At 40.2% G+C, this 16,402-nt stretch overlaps 1 protein-coding gene across 1 annotated transcript in view; it reads right to left on the bottom strand.

Annotated features, from left to right (window-relative positions):
- Positions 1-16,402, bottom strand: part of LOC149286989 (solute carrier family 12 member 2-like) — an 82,016-nt gene that overhangs the window by 52,359 nt on the left and 13,255 nt on the right. Inside the window, exons 2-3 of the mRNA XM_089493587.1 lie at positions 3,593-3,709; positions 1,584-1,659 (exon numbers count right to left, since the gene is read on the bottom strand). Coding sequence (XP_089349713.1) covers positions 1,584-1,659; positions 3,593-3,709 — 193 coding nt within the window. The remainder of the gene's footprint in view (positions 1-1,583; positions 1,660-3,592; positions 3,710-16,402) is intronic.

The raw sequence follows: 16,402 nt of genomic DNA on the forward strand, positions 1-16,402 counted from the left end.
CGCAAAGGCAGGCAGACACATCCAGCCACTTGGTACAGGACTGAATTACCCCAGTATTAAAAAAGTTAAAAGAATTGATCCCTCGGAGTAAAATAGGTGAATGAGACTCAGCAGCAACAAAGGGCAGACATGTATATCCAGCTACTTGGTACAGGACTGAATTTCTCTAGTAAGAAAGGAAAGAGGGGCAGCAGCAATAGTAAAGCCTGGGCAGGCACTGGCACCTCCCAACTGAGTCCGGTATGTGGGTGAGAGTCAGCACGATAAAACAGGACAGCCGGGTCTGGTACAGGAGAGGTTAACATAATCAGGATAGCCAGGTCCGGTACACAAAGGGTAACCAAGGATGGCAAAAGAAAGCACGTCTACTCAAACACAATAACTGAGCACTGAGTCTCAGTGCTCAGTTTTTGAAAAGCCCGCTAGTAGACACCACGCCCAGGGGCGTGACGTTACGCGAGTGTGTTCCCCGTCCGTGGTGTGGGGGAACACATAAAGTTGCTGGAGACGGAGGATGCGGCGCGGGACCTGGTGTTCGGACCGAGTGGGTATTCAGGTGAGTTACTCCGCTTGGTCCCGGGACCCTGACAATGAGCTATTGAATCATAAAGTGTACATAGTTTTTCACACATGGCTTCTCCATTTGGGCTTTATTTATGTTGAATAAATAAGGACAGGGTGTACCATATGCTGTTGTTGTTCATCTGAGGTTGAATTTACCTAACTTTTAGACCTGTTATGTCCTGATATGTAAAACCATAAAAACCAAAGAGGGTGTACTTTCTTTTTCACACGACTGTGTATATATAATTCTTATTAGTAGTAGTATATAATGCAGGGCTTGACAAATTTGTTGTGAATCTCGGCGCCAGGTAAAAAAGTTAGGAGCCAGGATTGAAGGGGTTAAAGCTGCACTGTCGCTCTCATGGAGCGATCAGGCAGCTGGGGGATGTTGGGTCAGGTCCCCACACTTGTGAGGGGACCCAATCAACACACAACCTCCTTCCCTGAAGCTGCCTGTGGCAGCTGATAACACGATTGCTTGCTGGTTTTGCAGCAACCGCGTTTTCAGCCTACAGGCTCACTCCGTGGGAGTGATCTCAGGCTCGGGGGCGGGCTCTGAGTGGCTGTGCTGTCTGCCCAGACTGCTGGGCAGACAGCAACAGCAGCGCCCCCGTGTGGTGACAGCCTCTTACATCCACAATTTTTTCTGGATGTAAGAGGCTGACAAAACCTAGGCGCCAGGACAAAATTCTCTGTCGCCATGGCGACCTGGCGCCTGGGATTTGTCGAGCCCTGATATAATGAATACAAAATATAGGATTTGTGAAGACAGTTCCACTTTAATGTAGCTCATGAATGTTACCAATGCAATAAAATGTTTTATTAATCAGGCAATCTTCAGCTAATCAATAACAGTGCGCCCGTAACTATCATTATAAGTATCATTAAATTGAACTATGCTAGGAAAGCAATATTGTCTTATGATAGTGTCTTATGAACAGAGATATGTTTTAAAATCTGGTAGCATATTGGTGATTTTGACAAGAGCACATTATATAAAAACAGAAGCATTGGCTCACCTAAACCAGCTTGGCCAACAATCCAGGACAGCCTCATGAATAGCATTACCCCCCAGATATTCAGCAAACATCGTACCTGTATGGATACATTATCAAGATAAACTGCAAACTACATTTCAACAAGTGAAATAATAGGGTTATATAGAAACAACAATTCTGGTACAAAGTGGTAAATAAACTTATTAAACCAATGTTATTTTTCTGCTGACTCTGGGCTCTGGGTGTCCTTTAACACCAGGTAAAAGTGTAAGCTGCTCCGATTTACCTTAGAGACCATAAACATTGGATTGCAACCACAGCCACTAGGTACACATTTAAGGGTGCACTGTTGGTAGACATCTATGTAGCTGGAACAGAGCTGTCCATTTGATTTCTTTCACAGTCTGCACAATATCCTGGACCCGTATCCGTAAATAGACCTCTAAGGAGAATTTGCTAGTGGAAAGATCTGTGCTGATGTCTACACAGATCTCTACCTCCATCACACTGCACAGGTATGACAGGGGATGCCCACAAAAGGAGGCTTGTCCAGGGTCCCATTATTATTCAAGCTAGCCTTATGATGGATCCACTCCTATAATTTTGTACTATAATTGCTTAATAATCAACAGTCCAAATATAGTTTTGTCTGGTAAGCTGAAGGCTTGAACTACCTGGGTATTAATATCATTTCAAACCCAGAACACATTGTTGAAGCCAATTTCTTGCCCCTGCTAAAAGAAAAGGTAGCATCAATGTAATAAAATCATACATACTGCCTAAGTGGCTTTATCTATTTAGGATGATCCCTCTAAATTTCCCCAGACCATGGTTGAAGATGATTCAATCCGCATTTACCAAATATATATGGATAGGCAAAAAAATGAGGATTGGCCATGAAATACTATCGAAAACAATAAAACAAGGTGGTTTGGGAGTATCTAATATCGAAAAACACCATGATATATACTGTTTGATAAGGCTGACAAAATTGAATCATAAAAATATAACCGAAGAAGACTTAAAATGAAGACTTAAAAAAGGCTATAAAATTGAATCAGCCATTTCAAATTCATTAGAATTAAGTCATTGGGAAAGAAGAGGAAAACAGCAGAAATTAGATAGCCTAGTAATTTCTTGCAGTATGACCTACTGGGATAGGTTAAAATCCCGCCTCAAATGAAGAAATAAAATAACCCCATCAAGAAAAATTAAAGTATTAAGTATGAACATAAGATAAGTTAGATTTTACGAAAGTGGGAAAAGAAGTGAGTCCACCATATAGAAAATTTACTAACAGATAATAAGTGTAAATCATTTTTACAACTAAAAAACGAATACTCTCTGAGAGTAAAAGGGTATATTAAAGCTACACTACCCAAAAAATATACCGAACCCATGAACAAAATAAAAAGACTGTTGGACGATTCAAAAAGAGACCCCCCCATTTTCTCAATACAGAGAGCTGATCTCAAGTTTAAAAACAGATATAAAATCCCCGGTTATTCGAGTGTGTGATGAGGAACTCAGTCAAGAAACAACTCAATTAGAGCGGATAAGAACGATTAACAGAATAAGGAAGCATATACATTGTCTAAATATTTTAGAAAACTTTTATAAGATGATACACAGATGGTATCTAACACCTAAAAAACTTAGCGAAAATGTTTCCATATCGGTTCTCAAAATGTTGGAGATGTAATAAACCAGAGGGAGATTTATTTACATGTTTGGTGGACCTGCGACAGGATAAAAAAAAATATAGAAGACATAAAGGAAAGCTAATCAAACCCGTACACAGCATATTAGTGAAATTTTCAATTTATTCAAATATAAAGATATGGCAGCACATGAGCATACTCTTCTCCACAGATCACACTTTATTTTATTTTTTTTGCTCTTTCTCTCTGTAATTTGATTAATATACATTGATTTGTACTGATGTTTTTTCTTGTCTTTTGTATGTTTATAAAAAAAAAGAAAAGAAAATATGATAATCAAAGCATATGTTTTTTTGGTTTGTAACTTACCAGGACACCTTTAATCCAACCAAATTTAATAAGTCCACTTGTTTCGACCACCCGCAGGACCACATCATTGCCCTCAATGCTGCCTCGTTCTCCATTGGCAAATCCATTAACCGTATCCTGGTTTAAATATAATAGGCATATTAGAATACCAAAATTACAACTGTATGTTCGCAATTTACAAATAATTCTGCCTTGTAGTATGTGTAAAATAAATTTTCCATAAAGGATCAAATGTGTGCACTTCATGTCCCATAAACTTACAAACAATATACACAAGCAATCAATGTTTGGTCTCAAAAAGACAGGGCCGTCATCAGAAATCTTGGGGCCCAGTCCAGTCTTAATACCTAGGCCCCCATGCCCCTCCTATCAGCACACCCCATGTCCATCCCATTGTCCCATCTATTGTTCCTCCCATCACTCTGCCTTAAGCTGCTCTCGTAAGCACACCTTTTGAGAACAGGGGCAAGCCTAGGGTTAGTGGCGCTCGGGTGCAGTTTTTCTTGAGGGCCCCTTATAACTAACACGCATATATACTAACACTCCCCGGCCCAGGCCCAGCAAAAAGAAAGGCCAAATATCATCCTAAATATAATAATAATAGGCCAGTCAGTGGAATTTTCTGATGACTATAATAAGTATATTTTATCATATTATAATATCAAAAATAACTGCTCAATTCTTACTATTACACATTTATGGGCCAACAAGAATTTCAAAAATCAACCAACATAGTTAAGGTTTTAATAGATTTTAATATATAATATAACCATGCATTTTCCACCACCATTAACAACAATTAAAGCTTAGATTAGTCCAGGGGAATTCTGGTCCAGGGGGGCAGGTAAAGCCAAGTAAAGCCCACATTCAGTCCAACACGCACTCACTCCGACACATGCATACATACTCACTCTATTTTTTTTTTTTATAATCAGTCTTTTTATTTATTTGTAAGAAAAAAAGAAGTACATAACATAAACATAAGAAAAAAAACACATAAGCAAACAATTAATATTACATCGGCACCTTACATACAGTTATTCATATATACCTTACGGTAGAAATGTCTGTTTTAATCTCTACAGGTTATGAGTCGTAAAAACAGAATTTAGTCTTTGGTAACTGAGTAATACTAACAACACAAGTACTTTATGCTGCCTGGGCTATGGGGACAGGTGTTCACATAAATATACCAGTCTTTCTATTGTCTCTCAATAATGTGATACGGCCAACATCATCCGGGTTCCAAATTATTACTCATAGAAAAGGGAAAAAAAAAAAAATTCTCTATAGGACACATTGAATTAATTATTCTATAACCAAAAATCCCATAAGACAAATTTCTTTATAGAATAAAAATAAGATTTATATAGTTGTCTTTCCATTTTTATCTGAAATTTCAATTGCGTGATAACCACATTCCAACAAATAGGAGTATCTTGTTTCCATTGCCGAGCTATCGTTATTTTTACGGTAATGAAGCAATGGATAATTAGTTGTTTTTCTTTCAGACTACAGTTTGGCCATCCTAAATGTAATAAGGCAGAAACAGGAGATGTATTAATGTTTTTTGTTGTTAAAGTATAGACTAGGTCAAATATCTTTTGACCATATTTTTTTTACTCCCTGACAACTCCACCATATATGGAGAAAACTGCCCTTATCCAGTCTACAACGCCAGCACAAATCAGAGCAATTAGGATACATCTTATGTATCCTCATTGGGACCAGGTACCACCTGTTCAAGATTTTAAATTGTGTTTCTGCCAAAGATAAAGAGTGGATAGATAAAGTAACATCAAATAAGGATTTTTGCCAATTATCAAGATCGATTTCTATATTTAATTCTCTTTCCCAAATATCCATAATCGGTGGTTTTCTCGCTACTGAAACATAGATAGAATTAAATTCTAGAATGAAATTAATTAAATCTCGACTTTTGGATAACACTCTGTCCACAGAATTGCCTGAAAAAATTATTTGGATATGTGACATTATCCCCTGGTTGTCTTTTATTATCTCTTTCAATATGAATATTTTTGATCCTCAAATATTTAAAAATATCGGAATTATTCAGATTATATTCTTGTATTAATTGTGGAAACGTTTTAGGACCTATTATAGTCATAAGTTGGTCCAAAGACTCTATACCTTTATCTCTCCAGTCGTCCATGTTTTTATTTGGAATAAAGTATTCTACGGATTTAAGTTTTGAAAAGGTCGGGACTCCTTTCTGAAGGTTTAAAGATCTCTTAATTGTTTCCCAAATCGGGAGTATTTGACCCAATATCATGTTTTGTTTTCTTATCTTTAAGGTATTTTCTAAAGTTAAGGGGTACCATATAATGCCCGCCAAATCCTTACTACCACTAACCTCTGACTCCATATCATACCATCCTTCATTAATAGAGTCCTCTAATTGTAATCTATAAATATGTACTGTCATGTTTGCAAGAAATATATTTTTTATAATAGGAAGGCCCAAACCGCCACATTTAGGTTTTCGGGCCAGTATGGTGGATTTCAGTCTTGGTTTCTTTGCCTTCCAAGCAAAGCACTCAAAGCTCCTCTGAACTAAACTTAACCATATTTCAGGCACATTTATTGGCAACATTGAAAACAGATATGACCACTTTGGAACTCTATATGAGTTTAAAATGTTAATTCTACCCCACCAAGAGAATTCCTTATTTCTCCATTCTTTTAGCCAAAGGTTAGTTTGCTTCAGGAGAAGAATAAAGTTGGTTTCTAAAATTGTTGTCATTGTTTTTGTTATATATATGCCTAAATATACAAAATCTGATTTTACCCAAACAAAGTCAAAATTGCTTTGTATTCGTTCTCTTACTTTACTGTCCACCTTAACTTCTAGAATTGAAGTTTTATTTATGTTCATCTTATAATTTGAGACCAAACTATATATTTCAAATTCCTCTAATAGATAAATTAAAGAGGATTGTGGATTAATAATAGAGATTAGTATATCATCGGCATTGTCACGTTTTCACCCTTCGCTGGCTGGACTTGTTCTTACTTTGTGTGGCTCATTCCCGTTGTCAACCACTAGTGGCCGCCCTTGCCACTCAGGACCTCTCTGGCTGATTATCATGTCCAGGTGCACCTTGCTATCTAATTAGCTCAGCCTTTATAAGCCTGCCCAGCCCTGCAGTCAGGGCCTTTGCATTGTAGTGTTATGACCGCTCTGCTTTGGCCTTGTACCTGCACCCTGCCTGTACCGTGAGCTACCTGCCTGTACCGTGAGCTACCTGCTTATATCGTTAGCTACCTGCCTGTACCTGCCGTCAGCCCTGCCAGTGGGCCTCCGTATCCGTCAGCCCTGCCAGTGGGCCTCCGTACCCGTCAGCCCTGCCAGTGGGCCTCCTGCCATCAGCCCATCCAGTGGGCCTCCGTATCCGTCAGCCCTGCCAGTGGGCATCCTGCCTAGAGACTTTCTGCCTTTACTTGTTGGTCATATCACCTATATCAATACAGTACCTTTCCACGTATACTGTTTGTGCTGTGTTTTATTGCGCCTGTCCGTACCACCCCACTTACCGTCATGCATCGTGGGGTACAAACGGAACCCTTTGTATCAGTTGCTACTGGGCTCCTACCCGACCTGCTTACCTGGGTCGTGACAGGCATAGAGATTGATCTTTAAGTCTTGAAATCTTGTAGGAAAACCATGTATATTATCATTGCTTCTGATGGCAATAGCTAATGGCTCAACTGATATGATATATAACAAGGGGAATAAAGGGCAGGCCTGTCTTGTACCATTTTTTAACGAAAACCATTTAGCACATATATTAGGTCCCACTGTTCTAGCTGTTGGATTTGCGTAAAGGGCCATAATTGCCGCATATATCACCCCGTAATTCCAAACTTAATTAAAGTACTCCTCATAAAATCCCAACCAACTCGGTCGAAAGCTTTCTCTGCATCGACTGACATAATAATAGTTGGAATAGACTTCTTTTCTGCTTGATCTAAGATGTTGATTATTCTTTTAATATGATTACAGGACGATCTTCTGGGGATAAAACCAACCTGATCCCGATTAATAATCGTATTAAGAATCAGTTTTAATCTGTTGGCAAGTATAGAGGAGTATAATTTCACATCAATATTAATGAGGAGTCTTTACCTTCTTTAAGGATGGGGAGTGTCAGAACCAGAGACGGAGCGTAGCGCAGGATCAGATGACAAAAAGGTTTAATGAATAAGGCAATTTAAATACACAGTCCAAACAAATAGTACCACAGTACCGTAGTCCAGCAAACACTTTCAAGGTCAAAAAGGCAGGCAGCGCGGTCTCATAAACGTGGTCACAGTTCCAATTTAAAGGGGCAAAGGCAGGTAGAGGAATCCAAGAAAGGGTAGCCAAAGGTCAATTACCAGAAAGTCAAGCAGGGAACACAAAGTCTTCAAGTAGTAGGCCAAAGGGTATCCACAAGGAACACAGCTCAACTAGCAAGCAACTAGGGTAGGATTTGCAGGGTCTTTATAGTGTCTCTGATTGGAGATCCCTCCCTTGCACACCTGGTCTCCTCCCCTGCACACCTGATCCCCCTCTGGGCATACCTGGTCTCCTCCCCTGCACACCTGATCCCCCTCTGGGCACACCTGGTCATCTCTCCTGGGCAGGGTAATTAGTATGGGAGCGGTAGGCAGGCTCCTCGCCCTCCTGATTGGCCTCTTCTGTCTGTCCCTCTCCGGCCTCCGGGGCGTAACCACGCCCCCCCGCCACGAGGAAAGCGTGCGCTTTCTGACACCCGGGACCAGTTCCCCGCAACGACAACTCCCGCCGCGAGGTAGGTAACGGACCCCGGTCCTGACCGGGAGAATATTAGCTCTGATCATTTCATCCGGAAATATACCTTTAGCAACAATAGAATTAAAGGTAAGCATCAAAGTATTTGCGAGCTGAAGCTCTTAAAAAAATAAATTTGTGAAGCCATCTGGGCCAGGAGTTTTATATTTATTTAACCTGGAGATCACTAATCTAATTTCAGGTTTTGTTATTTCTTCATTTAATAAAGCTCTCTGATCTGTAGAGATCTGAGGTAGATTTATTTTAGAAATACTGTTCAATATCTTTTTGTGATACCGTGTTACCCAAATTATATAGTTTCTCGTAGTAATGGTTAAATTGATTACCAATTGCGTCTAGTGTAAGGTAAGTCCCATTATCTATCACGAGCTTATTAATTCGGTTATTAGTTTTTATTTTCCTTAATCTTTTTGTCATCATTTTATCAACCCTATTGCTACAACAATAAAATTTTGTTTTTCATTTTTCTATTACTTGAACTGTATTCTCCATCAGCTTTTCATTAATTTGGGTCTCTTTGAGTTTTTCTAATTTGTCCTTAGAAGGATGTTTTTTATTTTCTAAAGCCTGCTGGTTAAATAAAATATACAATTCCCTGAGGTTCCTCCCTTGGCTCTTCCTAAGTTTAGTTTTTAATTTTATTAAGAGCCGTCTTAAGAAAGCTTTGAATGTACACCAATTATTTTCTGGAGAAGTGTCTTTGGGGTTATTCTCTTTGAAAAATAGATTTATTGATTCCGCTAGATACTTCACATTTTCTTTATTATATAGTATAGAATCATCTAGTTTCCACGTCGTTCTGGTTTTCTCAATTAAATTATTTTTAAATTCCGCCACTAAAATATTATGGTCAGACCAAGTGTTGTTTCTTATTTCTATTTTTTGTACTTGACCTATCAGAGAAGAGGAACATAAAATATAATCAATACGAGAATATTACAAGTGGACATTAGAAAAGTGTGTATAGTCCCTTTCTAATGGATGATATACTCGCCAGGTGTCCAAAAGGTCAAAATTAGCTATTGTATTTTGAAACGTCCTTGCAAGGGACTTTATCCTTTTATCACTGATCCTCTTCTTATTGGTTTTGGTATCTAGTTCAATGTCTAAGACGCAGTTAAAGTCTCCTGCTATAATGCAGTTACCCATCTTAATTGGTTCTACTTGTTCTAAAATCTTTTTCAATAGATTAGGGCTGCAACTAACGATTATTTTCATAATCGATTAGTTGGCCGATTATTTTTTCGATTAATCGATTAATCGGATAAAAAAATGAAGGTACATTTTTCATTTATTTAAAATAATTTAATACACAAATGATGTTAAATACAAATGCAGAATAAAAAAAAAACCTGATAAAATGCATTTCTTGTCTTTATTTCCCAACCAGCCCCCCCAATTTATGCACATTTGAGCACAGGCTTGCCACTCCACGCTGCCTCCCACATATGCCACTCCACGCTGCCTCCCACATATGCCACTCCACGCTGCCTCCCACATATACCACTCCACGCTGCCTCCCACATATTCCACTCCACTCTACCCCCACATATGCCACTGTGCCTGATACGCCTTATACCCCCTGATACACCACTCCATCCTCCCCAGACATGCCACACTGCCTCCCAGACATGCCACGCTGCCCTCCCCACATATGCCTTATATATCGTATATGCCTTATACCCCCAGATATGTCTCTCCATCCTCCCCAGATATGCCTTATACCCCCAGATATCTCATAGTCCCCTCATAGAGTCACAGACCTGTTCACATCACACTGACACCATACTTTTATAAATAAGTACTGGGTTAATCTTCACTGCCCCCAGGATTTAGATTCCCCTTAGTCTGCCCCCCTTTACCTCTAACTGCGCCTTAAGTTAACTTTATTAAATTAACCCTCAGTCCTCATCATTAAATTAACACTAAACACCCCATTAACCATAACTACCCCTAAATTAACTCTAAATACCCCATCAAACACAACTACCCTAAATTAACCCTAAACACCCCATTAACCACAGCATCCCCTAAATTAACCCTAAAGACCCCCATCAACCACAACAGCCCCTAAATTAACCCTAAACACCCCATTAACCACAACTGCCTCAAATTAACCCCAAACACCCCATTAACCACAGCTGCTCCTATATTAACCCTAAACACCCCATTAACCATAACTGCCCCTAAATTAACCCTAAACACCCCATTAACCATAGCTGCCCCTAAATTAACCCTAAACACCCCATTAACCATAGCTGCCCCTAAACACCCCATTAACCATAGCTGCCCCTAAACACCCCATTAACCATAACTTCCCCTAAATTAACCCTAAACACCCCATAAACCATAACTACCCCTAAATTAACCCCCACCTCCCCTAACTTTCAGCAGCCCAAATATTAATTTTATACTTACAGTTAGATGAGTGTCACGGCCATGTGGTTCTGGCCTTCTGGGAGAAGGAAGGGGGCGGGGCCAGTTGTCACAGTGATTACAGGGAGGGACTGGTAAGTAGGAGCTGCTGCTGTGAGTCACTGAAACGGTTTATATAATGAGGGGTATTTTTCAGAGCGTTTGCTCTGAAAAAACCCTCATTTTATAATCGATAAAAATCGATTCAACTAATCGATAATGAAATTCGTTGGCAACGATTTTCATTATCGATTATTATCGATTTTATCGATTGGTTGTTGCAGCCCTACAATAGATATATTGGAGAGGTATTTGGTAAGTATCCGTTTACTAAAGTGTACCAATCTTCGTCTATCTTACAGATTATTATTATATATCTTCCCTCAGGGTCATGAAATTCATATTTAATTTCAACTTGGAGGGAGAAGGAGAAAACTATTGCCACCCCACTCTTCTTCTTTGATTAGTTAGAGGCATGGATCAAAACTGGATATTTCACCCCCCCCCCCATTTAATTCTATCTAACCTCCTCCAGTGAGTCTCCTGTAGAAATCAGACATCTACCTGCTCTTTACACATGTAATTATAGACTATAGAGCGCTTAAATGGTGAATTCAAACCCTGCGTGTTGACCGAACACATCTTAATCATCTAGGTAATAAAGAAACACTAGTCCCGACCCCAGGCAGCAAAAGAAGAAAAAAAACACAAGACAATAGATACTTCATCGGAAACTATGAGCTGTCCAAGAAGCTTGGGGAACACATGTCCCCCTCTCCAAATGCAACTAAACAGCAAACAATTCAGCAGAAAGAAGGAACATGCCAAAAAAGTTTGAGGGAACTTTGGGAATCCATCTTAGGTCCACTCGAAAGGGAGGTCTCCAAACAAGCACACCTCCTATGTCTAATTTAAGGTCAGAGTTTTCTATTGGCACGCCCAAGGCTTGAAATAAATCAAATAGAAAAGATTTGAGTTGATCTTGAGGAACTGTCTCTGGAATGTTGCGGAAACGGAGATTTGTTCTTTTTGATCTGTCCTCCAAATCCCTAAGTTTTAGTTCGATTTTATCCACTCTTTGGGAGACATTTGTAATAGTTTCCTTCAAATTTGAACAGTTCAAATCCAGGTTTGAAATGTTAGATTCCACACATAGGATTTTATTGGCCAACTCACTTATTTCTTGTTTAATTTCTATAGAGTCCTTAGAAATTTCCTTCTTAATTTCTTCAAAGTGAGCGAGCATAAAGTCTTGAGACACAGATGAAGTGGGGCTAAGACTGCTACGAACTTGAAGATCTTGGGATTCATCCCACTGAGAAATTGCCGACATGTTTAAGTTTTTTTCCTTAGTTCTATCTTGAGAAGGAGAAAAGAATTCTGCCACTGATCCAAGTTGTTTTTCTTTTTTCTCCTTTTTATCTCTTTTAAATTGCTCTTTAGGGAGGTCCCTATTCAAATTTCTTTTAGATGCCATTTTATGAGAGGAGAGTATTTCTCCACAAAGGGAGTTGATATAATGTCTATATAGTAAATTTCAATAGTGTTCAATAGTATTGGGAAAAAAAAACAAAAATGTAAAACTTTCCAAGTCTTTTGGATCTTTTATAGTATTTTTGATATAGGGGGATCGGTTATATTTAGTCTGCAGTTCCCGCGTGTCTTCTTCAGTGAAGTGTATTATCTCTATATTTTTTGTTCCCACTGCACAGCCGGGACACAAACAATCTTCCTCCTCCGACCAACACCGCTCTCAAATATATCTCCCCCCGCCCGCATCAGCCACTCAGCACACCGGGAGAAACCAGCACCTCCAGGAGTGAAAAACGCCTCCCCACCGTCTGCAGCAGGGGCAAAGGCGGCAGGAGCGGCAGGATCGTTCGGCTCCCCAATAATCAAACCGGCCAAGCGGGACGTCGCAGAATGCCGCGAAATATCGCGGGATAGCCGTGGGACCGTAAAGCCGGCAGCGGTGTCTCGGTCTCACATCAGACCCCTCCTCCTCCACAGCGGGTGCGCATCCCCACCTCCTACGACGTGCACGTCATCACGGGTCCGCCGTCCCATACATACTCACTCTAAAACATACTTACTCTATCATAGCACACCTATGACGCCCTTACATTACCTTGCCTGGGGCCTTTCCCACCCGCAACATGTGTGTTCAATCCCACCCGCTCCCACAACATGTGTGTCCAATTGCGCCTGCTCCCGCAAGCTTCTATTTCAATACATTTATTTACAGATAATTAGGATTTAAAAAAATATGCCTGAAATGGGTCAGGATTGCCAGGACCCGCAGGTATATTGTGTGACTGCCCGCTCCCGCCCACAACACACAGAATACCTCCCGCACCTTGCCATGAGTTATGTGACCTCGTGGAGTCCTGCCTGAGTGAGCAGGACAGTCTAATTTGGAGAATGAGGACCTCTCTGAGGGAAACAGCGTACTTGCCCATCCTAACCCTGTACACAGAAGTATAAAAACAATTAGAATTTAAAAAAAATATATTCTTTTTTAACTGCCGTGACCATTCTATTGGTTGCTGTGGTGATAAGCCTGTTTTTTAGATTCTACACATGAATCGCTTAATACTAACTTTACCCTAAGACAGGGGTGTCCAAGTTTTTTCTGCAGTGGGCCACTTCATCAGAATTGTATACGCGCGCGGGCCGCACTCATTTTTCACTGTGACAAAAAATATGGCCTTTAATAAAATATGCAGATTAAAATAAAGTAAAAATGACACAAAACCTTTACTCTTCCTCTCACTGATTTCTGGGCCTTGAAAGTTTTGCGACTACAAATTCAGGATTCTCTAGATTTATTCTAGGGATGAACTAAAATGAAAATTCTGGACCAAAACATTCAGGGTTCACTTAGCCAAAACCGAAAATGACCCCCACCTTTAAAAATAATAATAAAAACTCACATGTTTAATAAAAGCAGGTAACACACAATTGGACAAAATTAGCAATATGACTTGGCATGATAGGAGTGTGATTGCTAACAGCAATCACACTCCTATCATACCCAGGCAACCAGTAAATGCTGGTACCTAGGCATTATGGGACTGTGCTCTCTGTGATTGCTGTTAGCAATCACACTCCTATCATGCCAAGTCAGCCAGTACATGCTGGTACAGGGTGGCTGTAAGTGATGTGCAGACCCCATACTGCTGGCAGCATCACTACACAAGGGGGGCCGCTAGCTAGGTTTCAGCATGTACTGGCTGACTTGGCATGATAGGAGTGTGATTGCTAACAGTAGTCACAGTCCCATCATGCCTAGGTTCCAGCACTTACACATCCATCCAGTAAATGCTGGAACCTAGGCATGATGGGACTGTGATTGCTGTTAGCAATCACACTCCTATCATGCCAAGTCAGCCAATACATGCTGGTACAGGGTGGCTGTAAGTGCAGACCCCATACTGCTGGCAGCATCACTACACAAGGGGGGCAGCTGGCCAGGTTTCAGCATGTACTGGCTGACTTGGCGTGATAGGAGTGTGACTGCTAACAGCAATCACAGTCCCATCATGCCTAGGTTCCAGCACTTACACATCCATGCTATCACACACACACACACACACACTCATTTATTCATATAATCATTCATTCACGGATTCATTCCCTCAATCACACACACTCATTCAAACACCCTCCCCACCCCCTTACCTGCACTGCAGCTCCTCGATGCCGCTCACAGACTTCAGCAGGGGGCGCGGCCTCCCTCTGCCTTCTCTGCTAAAGCACAGAGGAAGTAGGATGTCACGTGAACTCCGCTTCCTCTGTGCAGTCCAGAAGACCCTCCCACAAGTAAGTAGCAGGGCTTGAGGTGCGGCTCGTGTAAGATCGGTTGCCCTGGCTGCCGATCTTACGCGGGCCGCACCTCGAGGTCTCGCGGGCCGCATTTGGCCCGCGGGCCGCATGTTGGACGCCCCTGCCCTAAGACATTATATGGGAGGAAAGGTACAGAATGTTACATTGGTACTCAGTTATTGATTGAAGTAGAGGCATCAAGTCCATTAGGTTTATGCCAAGCAATAAAGGCTTTTGCTCCAGGCAACTTTTTAATTCCGCTGTTATAAAATGGAATGAATGTTTCTGAATTGAACTAAATGTGCATTTCTATATTTATTATGAATTTTGTGTATTTTGATATAAAACATAAAACTTTCTGTACCACAAAGAAACCCTTTTTCTTCTTCAGCAAAATGATACTTTAAGATCACTATGTATTCTTAATATGGAACAATAACCTCCCCAGGGTAAATGACTACCTAGCTTATACACAAGATCAATATTCTGCTGCAAGGTTATCTCATAATTAAGACTGCTTGACTGAATTTCATGTTTTATGGAGCTTTACAAAATATGTATTTTTCATTCATAAGTGGCATAATACAACACAATGCATGTCACAATGCATGACATGGTCATACAATATACTCTAAAAGAAACTGTACAGGGTTAAGTCCCTGTGGTATCACTTTCCTCTAATAACACTACACATTTTAATGTCCATCTGCCTTTTACAGGAAGACAGTATCCAGGTCTCCTAGGAAATTGCCGTCAGCTTATCAAATGTACAAAGCTTCATTACTCATCTACAAGCTATATTCTGGTGATTAGTGAGTCGCAGAGAAACAAGAAAATGCACTGTAATAACCTGTTTTGTAGGATATTATTTATTAGTTATGAGAATAAACCTTTAATGTTACTCTTCAGATAACTATTTGCATTTCTTATAATTAATGTTGAAAACTACATGACTCACAAGGGTTTATGATTTGATATGTGCCCTTATCACCATAGTAACCTAGTGATCCACTAGATTGGACTGTCCAATTGGTTTAAATTGTGGTAAGACCATTTATTAAAACTAGGGCTGCAACAACTAATCGATAAAATCGATAATAATCGATGATGAAAATCTTTGCCAATGAATTTCATTATCGATTAGTTGAATCGATTTTTATCGAAAAATACTCTCTGAAAAATACCCCTCATTATATAAACCGTTTCAGTGACTCACAGCAGCAGCTCCTACTTACCAGCCCCTCCCTGTAATCACTGTGACAACTGGCCCCGCCCCTTCCTTCTCCCAGAAGGCCAGAACCACATGGCTGTGACACTCATCTAACTGTAAGTATAAAATTAATATTTGGGCTGCTGAAAGCTAGGGGAGGTGGGGGTTAATTTAGGGGCAGTTATGGTTAATGGGGTGTTTAGGGTTCATTTAGGGGCAGTTATGGTTAATGGGGTGTTTAGGGTTAATTTAGGGGCAGCTGTGATTAATGGGGTGTTTAGGGGCAGTTATGGTTAAAGGGATGTTTAGGGTTAATTTGGGGCAGTTGTGGTTGATGGGGTGTTTAGGGTTAATTTAGGGGAAGTTATGGTTAATGGGGTGTTCAGGGTTAATTTATTTAATAAAGTTAACTTAAGGTGCAGTTAGAGGTAAAGGGGGGCAAACTAAGGGGAATCTAAATCCTGGGGGCAGTGAAGATTTTTTTTTAAAGTATAGTGTCAGTGTGATGCAAACGGGTCTGTGACTG

The sequence above is a fragment of the Sceloporus occidentalis genome, unplaced genomic scaffold (assembly GCF_023333645.1).
Source record: "Sceloporus occidentalis isolate IW3139 unplaced genomic scaffold, rSceOcc1.0.p SCAF_65, whole genome shotgun sequence".
Lineage (NCBI taxonomy): Eukaryota > Metazoa > Chordata > Lepidosauria > Squamata > Phrynosomatidae > Sceloporus > Sceloporus occidentalis.